At 43.2% G+C, this 12,682-nt stretch overlaps 1 protein-coding gene and 1 long non-coding RNA gene across 2 annotated transcripts in view; both read right to left on the reverse strand.

The window, feature by feature from the left end:
- Nucleotides 1–3,975, reverse strand: part of VKORC1L1 (vitamin K epoxide reductase complex subunit 1L1) — a 52,333-nt gene extending 48,358 nt beyond the window's left edge. Inside the window, 1 exon segment of the mRNA XM_081819641.1 lies at nucleotides 3,683–3,975. Within this exon segment, the coding sequence (XP_081675767.1) occupies nucleotides 3,683–3,876 (194 nt within the window). The 5' untranslated portion in view covers nucleotides 3,877–3,975.
- Nucleotides 3,976–4,694: 719 nt separating this feature from the next.
- Nucleotides 4,695–12,682, reverse strand: part of LOC145721532 (uncharacterized) — a 90,331-nt gene continuing 82,343 nt past the window's right edge. Inside the window, exon 4 of the long non-coding RNA XR_014145260.1 lies at nucleotides 4,695–5,268. This is a non-coding gene — a long non-coding RNA (uncharacterized LOC145721532). The remainder of the gene's footprint in view (nucleotides 5,269–12,682) is intronic.

A 12,682-nucleotide genomic window follows, 5' to 3' on the forward strand; every position in this document is an offset into this window, starting at 1 on the left:
AAATAAAACAATAAAATAAAATAAAATACATATAAATGACTATACCTAAAACAACTTATACGACTTAAAGGCATTTATTATCAGATACTGCAAAAGAAGGTAACACCTCCAATCAATGATAATAGCTATAATTGACCAGATATTTATTCCTTATATCATCACTAATCCCACCATTCATCTGGCAAAGTAGGCTTTAATAGCCCCATTTAACACAAGAAGCAACTGAGGCTCCATGAAGATAAGTGACTAGCTTGAGGCCAGAGTCTAACAAGTAGCAGAGCTAGGAGCCCCCCTGCCAGAATCTTTGGATCTGAGCTCTGCACCAGGCAGGGTTACTTAATCTTTCGCCTTTTACTATTGGCTGGGAGGCTGGTGCAGGTTTGCACCAGACTATTTACTGATTTATATAAAAATGAGGAAAAATAAGGAGAAGAAAGCAAACCTTTTAATAAAGCTAAAAGATTCAATTTAAAGGCTTTTACTCTGAAATTGTCCTTTCAAATTATTTGAGTTAAAATATCCTTTTTATAAATGAAATGATGGTGAAAGTAGCAAGTGATGTGGGTTACTGTTGCTGTTTTTATTGGCTGTACCTGGCAAAACAGAACAAAACAAAACTGGCAACTCCACTGCACCCTCCCAATTTGGGAATCATTTTTGAAATCCAAAGTCTGGGGGCACCTGGTTGGCTCAGTCAGTGGAGCATGCAACTCTTCATTTCAGGGTTGTGAGTTCAAGACCCACATTGGGTGTAGAGATTACGTAAAAATAAAATCTTTAAAAAGAAAAGAAAAGAAATCCAACGTCTGGGAACTACTCCCTTAGACAATGATGCCTCCCAAAATATTAGAGGACTTTACACACACACACACACCCTCAAGATTCTCTCATTAATCTCTATTCTATTTGGATCAAGACACTAAGGATTGAGAAATGAGAATAAAGTGAGTTTTAGCAATCCAAAGTCATGTGAGTTAACTGTGGGTTCTGGGGGGACTTTCCTCAGGATTCTTTTCATTGGGTAACTCTTCTCATCCTTTATCTGCAATTCTACTCACTCTAACCTGGGCTCAGACTTTCTTTTCCTAAGATAGTCACATTTTTTAATACTTCTGCTAAGTAGCAATCAATACTTAGGTCAAATAAAAAGAATTAGTTGAGGTCTCCAATAATCTGATTTTATTTAAAGCCACTCTGACAAAATAAAAACTTTTAATGATGTTTATTCTACATACTTAAAAAACAATTGGTTTATTAATCAGACTGAAGCCACTTTAATTTCCAAACTTACGTACTTCCGTTAAATACATTCATATATATATATACACACACACATAGACATATGTATGGTATATACACACGTAGCTTTGCAAGTAGTTTATAAACAGGCTGATCAAACTGAATAAATTTCTTGAGAAGAATTTTGTTTATGGCAAATAAGCTATTTACTCCTTTTGTTAGCCATGTCCTATTTCTTACCTATCCTCCTTTAGCGAGCGTCGATTTTAAAATATTTTATGTACACAGCTACACAATTAAACATTAGTTCCCGTCACGACATATTATATTCACATTTAAAACTATAAAGAGATCCAGTTATTTTTAGTCTTACATAGTACATACTTAGTACACTTATATATAGTTTTAATATTCTACTTGATGTCATTTATATTATTTTATGGTACTTTATTAAAAATTTTAAAAAGAGCACAAAAACCTGGATCTTATAGGATATGTAACTGAAAATATTTATAGTCTATACTTATTGCATGGTTCAAAAACACTCCTTTTTAAAGGCAAGTCAATTTTAAAAACATAACCATACAATTTGGATAACATAAAGCATTCTTTCCACGCCCACAAGTTAAAAGGTCCAGTTAAATTTATTATAGACTATAACATTTGCCAATCTAAAATTGTAATAATTCTGCCTAAATTCCATACTAATCTAGTATCAAAAGTTATTTTTATTTCCTTTTTTATTTTTTTAATTGTTTTTAGTTTTTTATTTCCTTTTTAAAAAAATTACTTGTAATATACCGCTGGATAGTCTTTTCACTATGTATTTATTAAACTAACTTCGGGTACAAGATACTTTTAAGCATAAAAGTCCTTTCCAATGGAAGTGAAATAAACATAAAAATGTTTGCATAAAATACACTCTGTGGTTCTCAAAGGGATGCTGAATCTATTAAAGTCTACTGACTTGGTTCAAAATATGCTCAACCAAAAATGTGAGCTTTTTGTCACATTGATATATTTTAACTGTTAACTAATACCTACATTTTAAACATATTGTGTTTAATGTAGCAATAATGATGACTATTTTCCCACTTAAGCAACAGGATTTTGGTTTAAGGGCACATGAGATAGAGCTGTCTAAGTGGAAAAGATTGGCAGCCTGAAGTTTGTAAATAGTAACAAGACAAACTCCAATACTTGCTTGTTCATGTAATCACCAATATGTAGGTCAAAATAAACTAGTGAGCTATACATTACAGTCTACCTAGCAATTTACAGATCAACAGGAGGGGAAGAAACTGCTCAAATATAACTACTGTTAAGAAATGTGAAATATTAAGCATAGTATGTCTCTATAAAAATTGTAACCTATCAATTTTGAAGTCATTTCTTTCACTTTTGCTACTTTTAATGAACTCTCCTCAATAATTTTTTTTAAAAAGGCAGTCACTTTAAGATGTAAATTCCTCTTTTTTTCCCCAAAGTAACTTGCCTAGGAAAACCTAGTGCAGCAAATAGAATGTAACAGATAAATCACTACAACATTTTTAAAAACCTAAAGTTATCAGTAAAACAAACCAATCCCTCCACTTAGGTGTGTATTTTTAATCTTCTCTCCATTATACTAATCAACAAGGTTTAAAAGTCAGTCTAATGCCCCAAACATTATCACTACACTTGACATACTCCTATTTTAGGCAAATGAAGCTTAAACTAGACCCAAAGTCTGGCCAATTCCCCCTCTCCGGCACACTGAAATATACAAGGTGGAAATCCAAGAAATCAGGTATATTAAGTGCTGGTATCTTCTTCCAGAGTAGGGTCAAATCCGTGTTTGCCTGCAAATGTCACCATCTCAAGAAGTCTGCAAATTCTCATTAGCGCTACAGAGTACAAAGAGGCCTGACCACAGAAACACCTGTCCTAGCACCGGGAAGACAGTGGGAAATGCAAACCCCCGAGTCCACGCCGGCCGCACAGCCTCCGGCTGCAGCGAGCCCGGACGAGGGATGGGCAGTGACCTCACCGCTCCCTGGGGCAGGGTCCCACACTCCCGACCCGCCTCCCCCGGCGAGAACCAGGAAATCTGTCAAGTCGGCCGGGACCCACCACCGGCGAACCCCTCTCGCTCCTTCGCAGCCCGGCCCCAGCCTGCCCAACTGCTGCCGGTCCGCTCCGGCCTCCCGGCTGCACTCTGCCACCTCATCCCTCCTCGCCGGTCTCGCGGCCCCGCCACCTCCACCCCGGCGGCCTGCACTCGGGCCGGAGCCCCCCCGGCCGCCGCCCCCAGCCCCGGCCAGGCTCGCAGCGCCGTCGGTCCCTCCGCGGCCCGGTCCCCGCCGACCCCCCAGGCCCGAGCTCCCGCCGCGCGCTCCCCACCCCCAGCCTCCGCCCTCACCCAGCTCGGCCGCTCCCGGCCCGCTCCCCCCAGCCGGGCTACCTGGAGGCAAGGGCGGCGGAGCACTTCACCCAGGGCCCCAGGTCGCAGAGGGCCCGGTGCTCGGGGTCCCGCTCCTTCTCCCGCTCCACGTGGTAGGCGTAGATGGAGAGCAGGATCCCGGCGGCGCACACTGCATACCGGGCCACCCGCTCCCACCGCGGCACCGACACTCTCAACAGGACGGGCGCCGCCATCTTCCCCCCTCCGCCGCCGCCGCCGCCTCCTTCGCCGCCGCCGCCGCCTCCCTCCGCCTCCACCTCAGCCGCCGCCGCCCGTCGGGGCCCGACCCAGCCGCCGCCGCCACCGCCGCCGCCTCCGCCGCCGCCGCCACCGCCGCCGCCGCCGCCGCGCCCCATTGGTTCTACCGCCTCCTCTGGGCCCCGCCCCCACAGGCGCGCGGCCCAACCGCCCCGAAAGGAGAGAGCCCGGCGGGGCGGGGAAGGCGCGCGCGGGCGCGGAGGGAGGGGGCGGAGCGCGCAACCGTCGGGAGGCCGGGCCGGCAGGCGGAGACAGAGGCGGCGCGGCGCGCGCAGCGGGCGGGACCGAGGGGAGGGGCGTGGTCATAGGAAAAGAGGGGCGGGGCTCTGGGAGGGGCGGGGCGGGGCTCTGGGAGGGGCGGGGAGGGGCGGGGAGGGGCGGGGCGGGGCGGTGCCTGAGGGCCTTAGGGGATAGGGTGCAATGAATAATAAATTTGAAAGATACCACCCAGTGTGACCGAGTAAGCCCTTGGCCCCTCCCCCTGGGAGATGGTGATCAATTGCCATCGTACTTTCCTTTTTTGTCATTAACATTTGATATTTTTTGACCCAATCCAAATTAACCCTGGCCAATGCCCAGAGCTCCAGAACCATGTTTCCATTACCTGATATTCCCCAGCACAACATCCAAGCACCTCCGAGCTCAACAAGTGCGAACTTAAATATATTTTTTAAATTATTTATGAAAAAAACAAAAAATATTTATGAATGCCTTGCTTCTCTGTAAGGTGAACTTGAGATGGCTTAAGATAATTAATGTAATATAGAAAAATGTAAAAATGAATTGAAAAACCAGGACAAAGAAAAAGACCAGTCAGAATAAAAGGAAACAACAGGAGTAAGAACACAGATAAGCAGGTCATAGGGTCTTGCATAATTATTAAAATTGAACCATAAATTTGGCTCTGAGGTTCCTGGTGTGTGATTGTCACCATCTCTGAGAAGAAAGAAACACACCATTCCTGGAGATGGCCAGCTTTTCCCTGGTTGCAGCTCTCAAAGAGATTTCAGGAGCTTTATATAGTGATTTTGAGTAATAAGCAATCTCCTTGTATTATCTATTGTTGGGTAACAGATACCCCAATTTTAGCAGCTTAAAACAAAAATCCCTTATTTTCTCACAATTTCTGTGTGTCAGGGATGTGGGTGCCATTTTGCTGGGTCCTCTGGCTCAGGGTCTCTCACAAAGCTGCATTCAACTCAGCCAGGGCTGCAAGCATCTCAAGGCAGGAGAATCCTTTCAAGCTCACTCAAACACCATTGGCAGGCCTCAGGTCCTTCATTAGTTCCAGCCACTTGTACCTCTCCATAAGAAGCTGCTATCTTCCCCTAGGGCAAGGAATAAGAAAGGGAAATAGAAGTCACAGTTTTTGTTGTAATCTAATCTCAGAATAGACAGCCAATCACTTTTACTTACTCTATTACTTAGAAGCTAGTCCACAACCTAAGTGTCCATCAAGGATGAATGGATAAAGGGGCACCTGGGTGGCTCAGTCGGTTGAGCGTCCAGCTCATGGTTTCAGCTCAAGTCATGATCTCATGGGCTGTGGGACCAAGCCATGTGACAGGGTCCCACTCAATGGGGATCATATGGCCATGGTGGAGCCCCTCCATGGTAGAGCCCCGGGACCATCGAGCCCCCAGCAGGCTCTGTGCTCAGCGGGGAGTCTGCTTGAAGTTTCTCCTCTCCCTCTGCCCCTGCCCCTGCTCTCTCTCTCTCAAATAAATAAATCTTTAAAAAAAAAAAAAGGATGAATGGATAAAGAAAATGTGTATTGTACATACAATGGAATATTATTCAGCCATAAAACTGAAGGAAATCCTATCATTTGAGACAACATTGATGAATCTTGAGGACATTACTGTAAGTGAAATAAGTCAGACCAAGAAAGACAAATACTCTACAATCTCACTTGTATGTGGAGTCTAAAAAAGCCAAACTCAGAAACAGATAGTAGATTGGTGACTGGCAGAGGCTGGAGGGTGGGGGAAATGGGAAGATGTTGGTCAAAGGGTACAAACGTCCAATTATAAGATGAATAAGTTCTGGGGGTCGAAGTTACAGCATGGTGAATGTAGCTAATAATACTGTATTATATGCTTGAAAGTTGCTAGGAGAATAAATCTTAAACATTCTCACCACATACACATACAAAAGGTAATTACATGAGGTGATGAATGTGTTAACGGACCTTATTGTGGTAGTCATCTAACAATACATATGTATATCAAATCACATGTTGTATACTTTAAACTTATACAGTGTTATATGCCAATTATTTCTTAATAAAGCTGGAGGGGGAAAAAAGATGCTAGTCTCTAGGTCCAATCCGCACTGCACAAAAGCACGGAAACCAGGAGAGAGGATTACTGGGAGTTATCTTACAGGCTGCCTACCACAGTCCTCAAAAAGATCACCACTCTTAACTCTCTAGTGGTTTCCATAAATCTGAGTGAAGTCATTCTGCAACCCCCCTCCTTCTATATTCCTTTCCTGACTTGGTGAGATCCATTGATCATCTGGCTTCTTTCACTCATCATTATGTCTGTGAGGTCTATCCATGCTATTGTACATAGCTATTGTTATTTTTCATTGCTGTGTTATAGTTCATTGTATGAATAACCCCTATTTTACTTTATATCTTATTTTTTTGTTTCAAATTTTTATTTAAATTCTAGTTAGTTAACATATAGTGTAATACTGGTTTCAAGAATAGAATGTAGTGATTCATCACTTATATATAACACCCAGTGTTCATCATAACAAGTACCCTCCTTAATATCCGTCATCCAATTAGCCCATCCCCGCACCACCTCCCTCCATCAACCCTCAGTTTGTTCTCTGTAGTTAAGAGTCTTGTATGGTTTGCCTCCCTCTCTCCTTTCTTTTTATTTTTTTACCTCTTCCCATATGTTCATCTGTTTTGTTTCTTAAATTCCACATAGTGTGAAATCATACGGTGTCTCTTACTGACTTATTTCGCTTAGTATAATACACTCTAATTCCATCCACGTCATTGCAAATGGCAATATTTCATTCTTCTTAATTGCTGAATAATACTCCATTGTGTGTGTGTGTGTGTGTGTGTGTGTGTACACACCACATCTTCTTCATCCATTCATCAGTTGATGAACATTTGGGCTCTTCCCATAATTTGGCTATTGTGATAATGCTGCTATAAACATCAGGGTGCATGTGCCCCTTTGAATCAGTATTTTTGTATCCTTTGGGTAAATACCTAGTAATGCAGTTGCTGTATCATACGGTAGTTCTATCTTTAACTTTTTGAGGAACCTCCATACTGTTCTCCAGAGTGGCTACAACCAGTTTGCATTCCCACCAACAGTGTAGGAGGGTTCCCCTTTCTCCACATCCTCGCCAACATCTGTTGTTTCCTGAGTTGTTAATTTTAGCCATTCCGACTGGTGTGAGGTGGTATCTCATTGTGGTTTTGATTTGTAGTTCCCTGATGATGAGTGATGTTGAGCATCTTTTCATGTGTCTATTGGCCATCTGTATGTCTTCTTTGAAAAAAATATCTGTTCACGTCTTCTGCCCATTTCTTGACGGGATTATTTGTTTTTTGCGTGTTGAGTTTGGTTAAGTTCTTTCTAGATTTTGGATATTAGCCCTTTATCAGAGACGTCATTTGCAAATATCTTCTCCCGTTCTGGAGGCTGCCTTTTAGTTTTGTTTGTTTCCTTCACTGTGCAGAAGTTTTTTATCTTGAAGAAGTCCCCACAGTTCATTTTTGCTTTTGTTTCCTTTGCCTCTACAGACATGTCTAGTAAAAGGTTGCTACGGCCAACATCAAAGAAGTTGCTGCCTGTGTTCTCCTCTAGGATTTTATGGTTTCAGGCCTCACATTTAGATATTTAATCCATTTTGAATTTATTTTTGTGTATGGTGTAAGAAAATGGTCCAGTTTCATTCTTCTGCATGTTGCTGTCCAGTTTTCCCAGCACCATTTGTTGAAAAGACTGTCTTTCTTCCATTGGGTATTCCTTCCTGCTTTGTCAAAGATTAATTCACCATATAGCCATGGATCCATTTCGGGGTTTTCTATTTTGTTCCATCGTTCTATGTGTCGGTTTTTATGCCAGTACCATACTCTCTTGATGACTACAGCTTTGTAGTATAGCTTGAAGTCTGGAATTGTGATGCTTCCAGCTTGCTTTTCTTTTTCAGGATTGCTTTGACTATTTGGGAGTCTTTTCTGGTTCCATACAAATTTTAGGATTGTTTGTTGTAGCTCTGTGAAAAATGCTGGTGGTATTTTGATAGGAATTGCATTAAATGTGTAGATTCCTTTGGGTAGTATAGACATTTTAACGATGTTTGTTCTTCCAATCCATGAGCATGAACGTTTTTCCATTTCTTTGTGTCTTCCTCAATTTCTTTCATAAGTGTTCAGAGTACAGTTCTTTTACCATCTTTGATTAGGTTTATTCCTAGGTATGTTATTATTTTAGGTGCAATTGTAAATGGGATTAATCCTGATTCCTTGATTCCTTTTTCTGCTGCTTCATTATTCGTGTACAGGAATGCAACAGATTTCTGCTATGTTGATTTTATATCCTGCGACTTTGCTGAACTCATATATTAGTTCTAGCAATTTTTTGGTGGAGTCCCTCGGGTTTTCTAAATAGAGTATCATGTTGTCTGCAAATAGTGAAAGTTTGACTTCTCCCTTGCAGATTTAGATGCCTTTTATTTCTTTTTGTTGTCTGATTGCTTAGGCTAAGATTTCCAGTACTATGTTAAATAACAATGGTGGGCATCCCTGTCTTGTTCCTCTCCATAACCACAATTTTATCTATCCATTCTCTCCACTGTTGATAGACATTGACCCTGTTTTAGCTGTTATGAATTAAGTTGCTATGAACACCCTGCAAACATCTTTTGGTGGACAGAAGCACTCATTTCTACTGGGAATACATCCAGGAGTGGGATTAGAGTCAGACACTGTTAGTACATACTGCCTCTGTCAGTTCAGGTCTTCCACAAAGCAGATGCCAAGGTAGGATTAGATGTGCAAGGGATTTACGGAGGGCAATGTCTGCCAAGGATAAAGGAGAGAGGGAGCAAGAGTGGCCACGGGGGACCTCCAGACCACAGTGCAGGTCTGACCACTGGGAAAGCCCTGCAGTCTCAGCCAGCATACAGACCGTCCATCACAGGAGCTGTCTGCAAGGCAGGATGGCCTGGAACTAGTACCTCTGCCACTCACAGTCACTGCTTTGGAGCAGCCTGGAAAAGGCATGGCGTCAGCATGAACACTGCGGTGGATCCAAAGGCATGGCAGTTGGGGGCTATTGGCTGACTGGCCCCCTTGCAGGTGGCTGTCTTGAAGGAAGATCTAAGCATGGTACCACCAGGCCACCATACTACCCCACAGCTTTCCAAAGTGGTTATACCAATTTAAACTCCCATGAGCAGTGTATGAGATTTCCTTATACTCTACATCCTCACCAACCCTTGGCAATATAGACTGTCTTATTGGATTATAGAAGTTCTTTATATATTCTGGATACAAATCCTTTGTCAATATGTGTATTGCAGATACCTTCTCCCACACTGTGTCTTTCCTTTTCCCTCTCTTGGTGGTGTTTTTTTGCTGAACAATAGAAGAGACTTTGAATTCCTCACATACATTCCACTACCTCTCACCTTGGAGATTTCAAACTTCTACCTATTCACAGCTTACATATCTCTTTCTTCTGGAAGGCTTTCCCACCTCTGTGGTAATAGTGAGGACTCTGGGGCGCCTGGGTGGCTTAGTCAGTTAAGCGTCTGCCTTCTGCTCAGGTCATGATCCCCGGGGCCTGGAGTCAAGCCCTGCATGGGGCTCTACTCAGCAAGGAGCCTACTTCTCCCTCTCCCTTTGCCATCCCCCCCTCCTTGTGCTCTCTGGTTCTCTCTATCTCTCTATCAAATAAATAAATAAAATCTGTAATAGTGAGGAGGCTGGTAACACACACCCAGTTCACCAGGCCAGGGACTCAAACCCCATCAGGACTTTCTCTGCCCATCTCCCACCTCTGTGTGTTGATTTTGTCCTCTCAGGACAGCTTTGTGCATTCAGAAGCAAAAGTAACCACTGTACTTCCTCCATCTTGCATCTTTGTTTTCTCCTACCAGAAAGGAACTGCCTATCATCCCTTCAACCAATTTTTAAAATCCTGATGAAGAATTCCAGGTTGACCAGCCTTAGGTCACCCATGGGCCCTGTAGCTAGAAAGAGTGCTGAAGATGGCAGCCCCACACACCCATAGAAGATTCTACGAAGGAGCAGTCCTCCCAAAGAACAAAAAAGTGCTATTCCCAGAAGCAGAAAGAGGTGACTGCACAGACAAAAGAAGAGGCTAATCCATTCATTTAGTCCACAAATATTTATTGAGCACCTACTATGTGCAGGAACAACCGCAAGAGTTGGAGCCATAGTGGAGAAGACAAGCAACGGCCCTTGCCTCACAGAGCTTACGTTGTGGGAGAAGCTAGGTGAGGCTGTCCCTGTCGGGGGCTCATAGAGGAGAGCCCCTGTTGTTGTAGAGAAGAAGCCCCTCTGCTCCCAGACAGGCAAAGCTGTTCATCAGCCTTTCTACAGTACCAACAGGGAACCAAGGTCTTCCGCTAGTGGGCACAACTCTGGGAGATTGATTTCCAATTCAAGAATGTAAACGTCAAAATTTATGCACAGATGGAAACTTCATACATTGCTGGTGGGGAATGTAAAATGGTGCAGTCACTTGGAAAACAATTTGGCAATTCCTCAAAATGTTAAGCACAGAATTACCATATGACCCAGCATTTCCACTTCTAGGTATATATCTGAAAGAACTGAAAACATGTGTCCACACACAAACTTATACAGGACTGTTCACGGGAGCATTATTCCTATGGCCAAGGAATGTTCAGTAAACAGAATGTAGTATATGCCTACCATGGAATATTACTATTCGGCCACAGAAATACTAAATACTGACACATTCTACAACATGGATGGACTTTGAAAACATACTTAGTAAAGAAGACATAAAAAGCTATACTATATTGTATGATTCCTTTTAAATGAAATGTCCAGAATAGGCAAACCCCTAGAGAGAGAAAGCAGGTTTGTGGTAACCAAGGGCTGGGGTGAAGGAAAATGTGGAGGGACTGCTAATGGGCATTCAGTTTCTTTTGCGGGGTATTTTAATGTTCTGGAATTCGATAGCAGTGGTGGAAGCATACCTATATGAATATACTAAAACCACTTTACAAGGGTGTTTTTTTATGGTATGTGAATTATATCTCAATAAAGCTGTTTAAAAAGTGTGCATAAAGAGCTTCTGCATTGTAAATTGCTCACTTAACGCCTGTCTCCACTAACTGCAAATTCCATGAGGCCAGTGGCTGGGTCTTCTCTATTCCCAGTACCTGGCGCAGTACTTGGTGAATGGGTGAATGAATGAATGAGACCTGCTTGAATGCTACCTCATTCAGGAAACCTCCCAGTCTGTGCTCCCAAAGACTCTCTCCCCATTCCCTTTCATTCAGTCTGGCAGGGATCTCTGCTGTAGCTCATCACCTTGGCTTCTGGGGCCAACATCCACGGCAACATCCCCCCCGGACCACTGCCACTACAATCCCCTGCCTCTCCACTCCCTGTGCTGGTTTTAAGGTCTATCTTTCATCAACACCTAGAGATGTGCCTTTCTTCTGCCAAGCTTGGCTATGAGATGAAGTTTTTTTTCTGGGAACTTTTTTTTTAATTTCTTTGACAGAGAGAGAGAGAGTGAGCACAAGCACGGGGAGCAGCAGAAGGAGAGGGAGAAGCAGGCTCTCCTCCGAGTGGGGAGCCCAACGCGGGGCTCGATTCCAGGACCCCAGGATCATGACCTGAGCCAAAGGCAGACGCCCAATGGCTGAGCCACCCAGGTGCCCCTTCTGAGAACGTTTTATCCAATATTTCCGTATTAGTATTTTTGTATTTTCTGTGTTGGCTTAATCTACCATCCAAAAATGTTTCCATAAGCTCGTTCATGACCCCAAACCTCCTTTGCTGAGTTAGAATGCTATACTCTACATTTTTTGTTCGGGGAAGTTCACAGCAAGGATATAGTAGGTCAGTGTTGGAAGCAGCTGGTCAGATATCTTTCTACAGCAGAATCTGTGAAAGCCCAGGTCTCCCAGGGCCCTTCAGGAAAATACCACTCAAAGTAAATGTCCTATTGAGAGGATGGACGTGTCAGTTTCTCATTCAAGGGATAGTGGATTCTTTTTTTTTTGTTTTTTAATTGTTATGTTAATCACCATACATTACATCATTAGTTTTTGATGTGGTGTTCCACGATCCATTGTTTTCGTATAACACCCCGTGCTCCATGCAGAACGTGCCCTCTTTAATACCCATCACCAGGCTAATCCATCCTCCCACCCACCTCCCTTCTAGAACCCTCAGTTTGTTTTTCAGAGTCCATCCTCTCTCATGGTTCATCTGCCCCTCTGATTTCCCCCCTTCATTCTTCCCCTCCTGCTATCTTCTTTTTTTTTTTTTTTAACATATATTGCATTATTTGTTTCAGAGGTACAGGTCTGTGATTCAACATTCTTGCACAATTCACAGTGCTCACCATAGCACATACCCTCCCCAGTGTCTATCACCCAGCCACCCCATCCCTCCCAGCCCCCACCACTCCAGCAACCCTCAGTTTGTTTCCTGAGATTAAGAATTCCTCATATCAGTGAGGTCATATGATA

Source organism: Leptonychotes weddellii, chromosome 5, assembly GCF_054177405.1.
Source record: "Leptonychotes weddellii isolate Sample4059 chromosome 5, ASM5417740v2, whole genome shotgun sequence".
Classification (NCBI taxonomy): domain Eukaryota; kingdom Metazoa; phylum Chordata; class Mammalia; order Carnivora; family Phocidae; genus Leptonychotes; species Leptonychotes weddellii.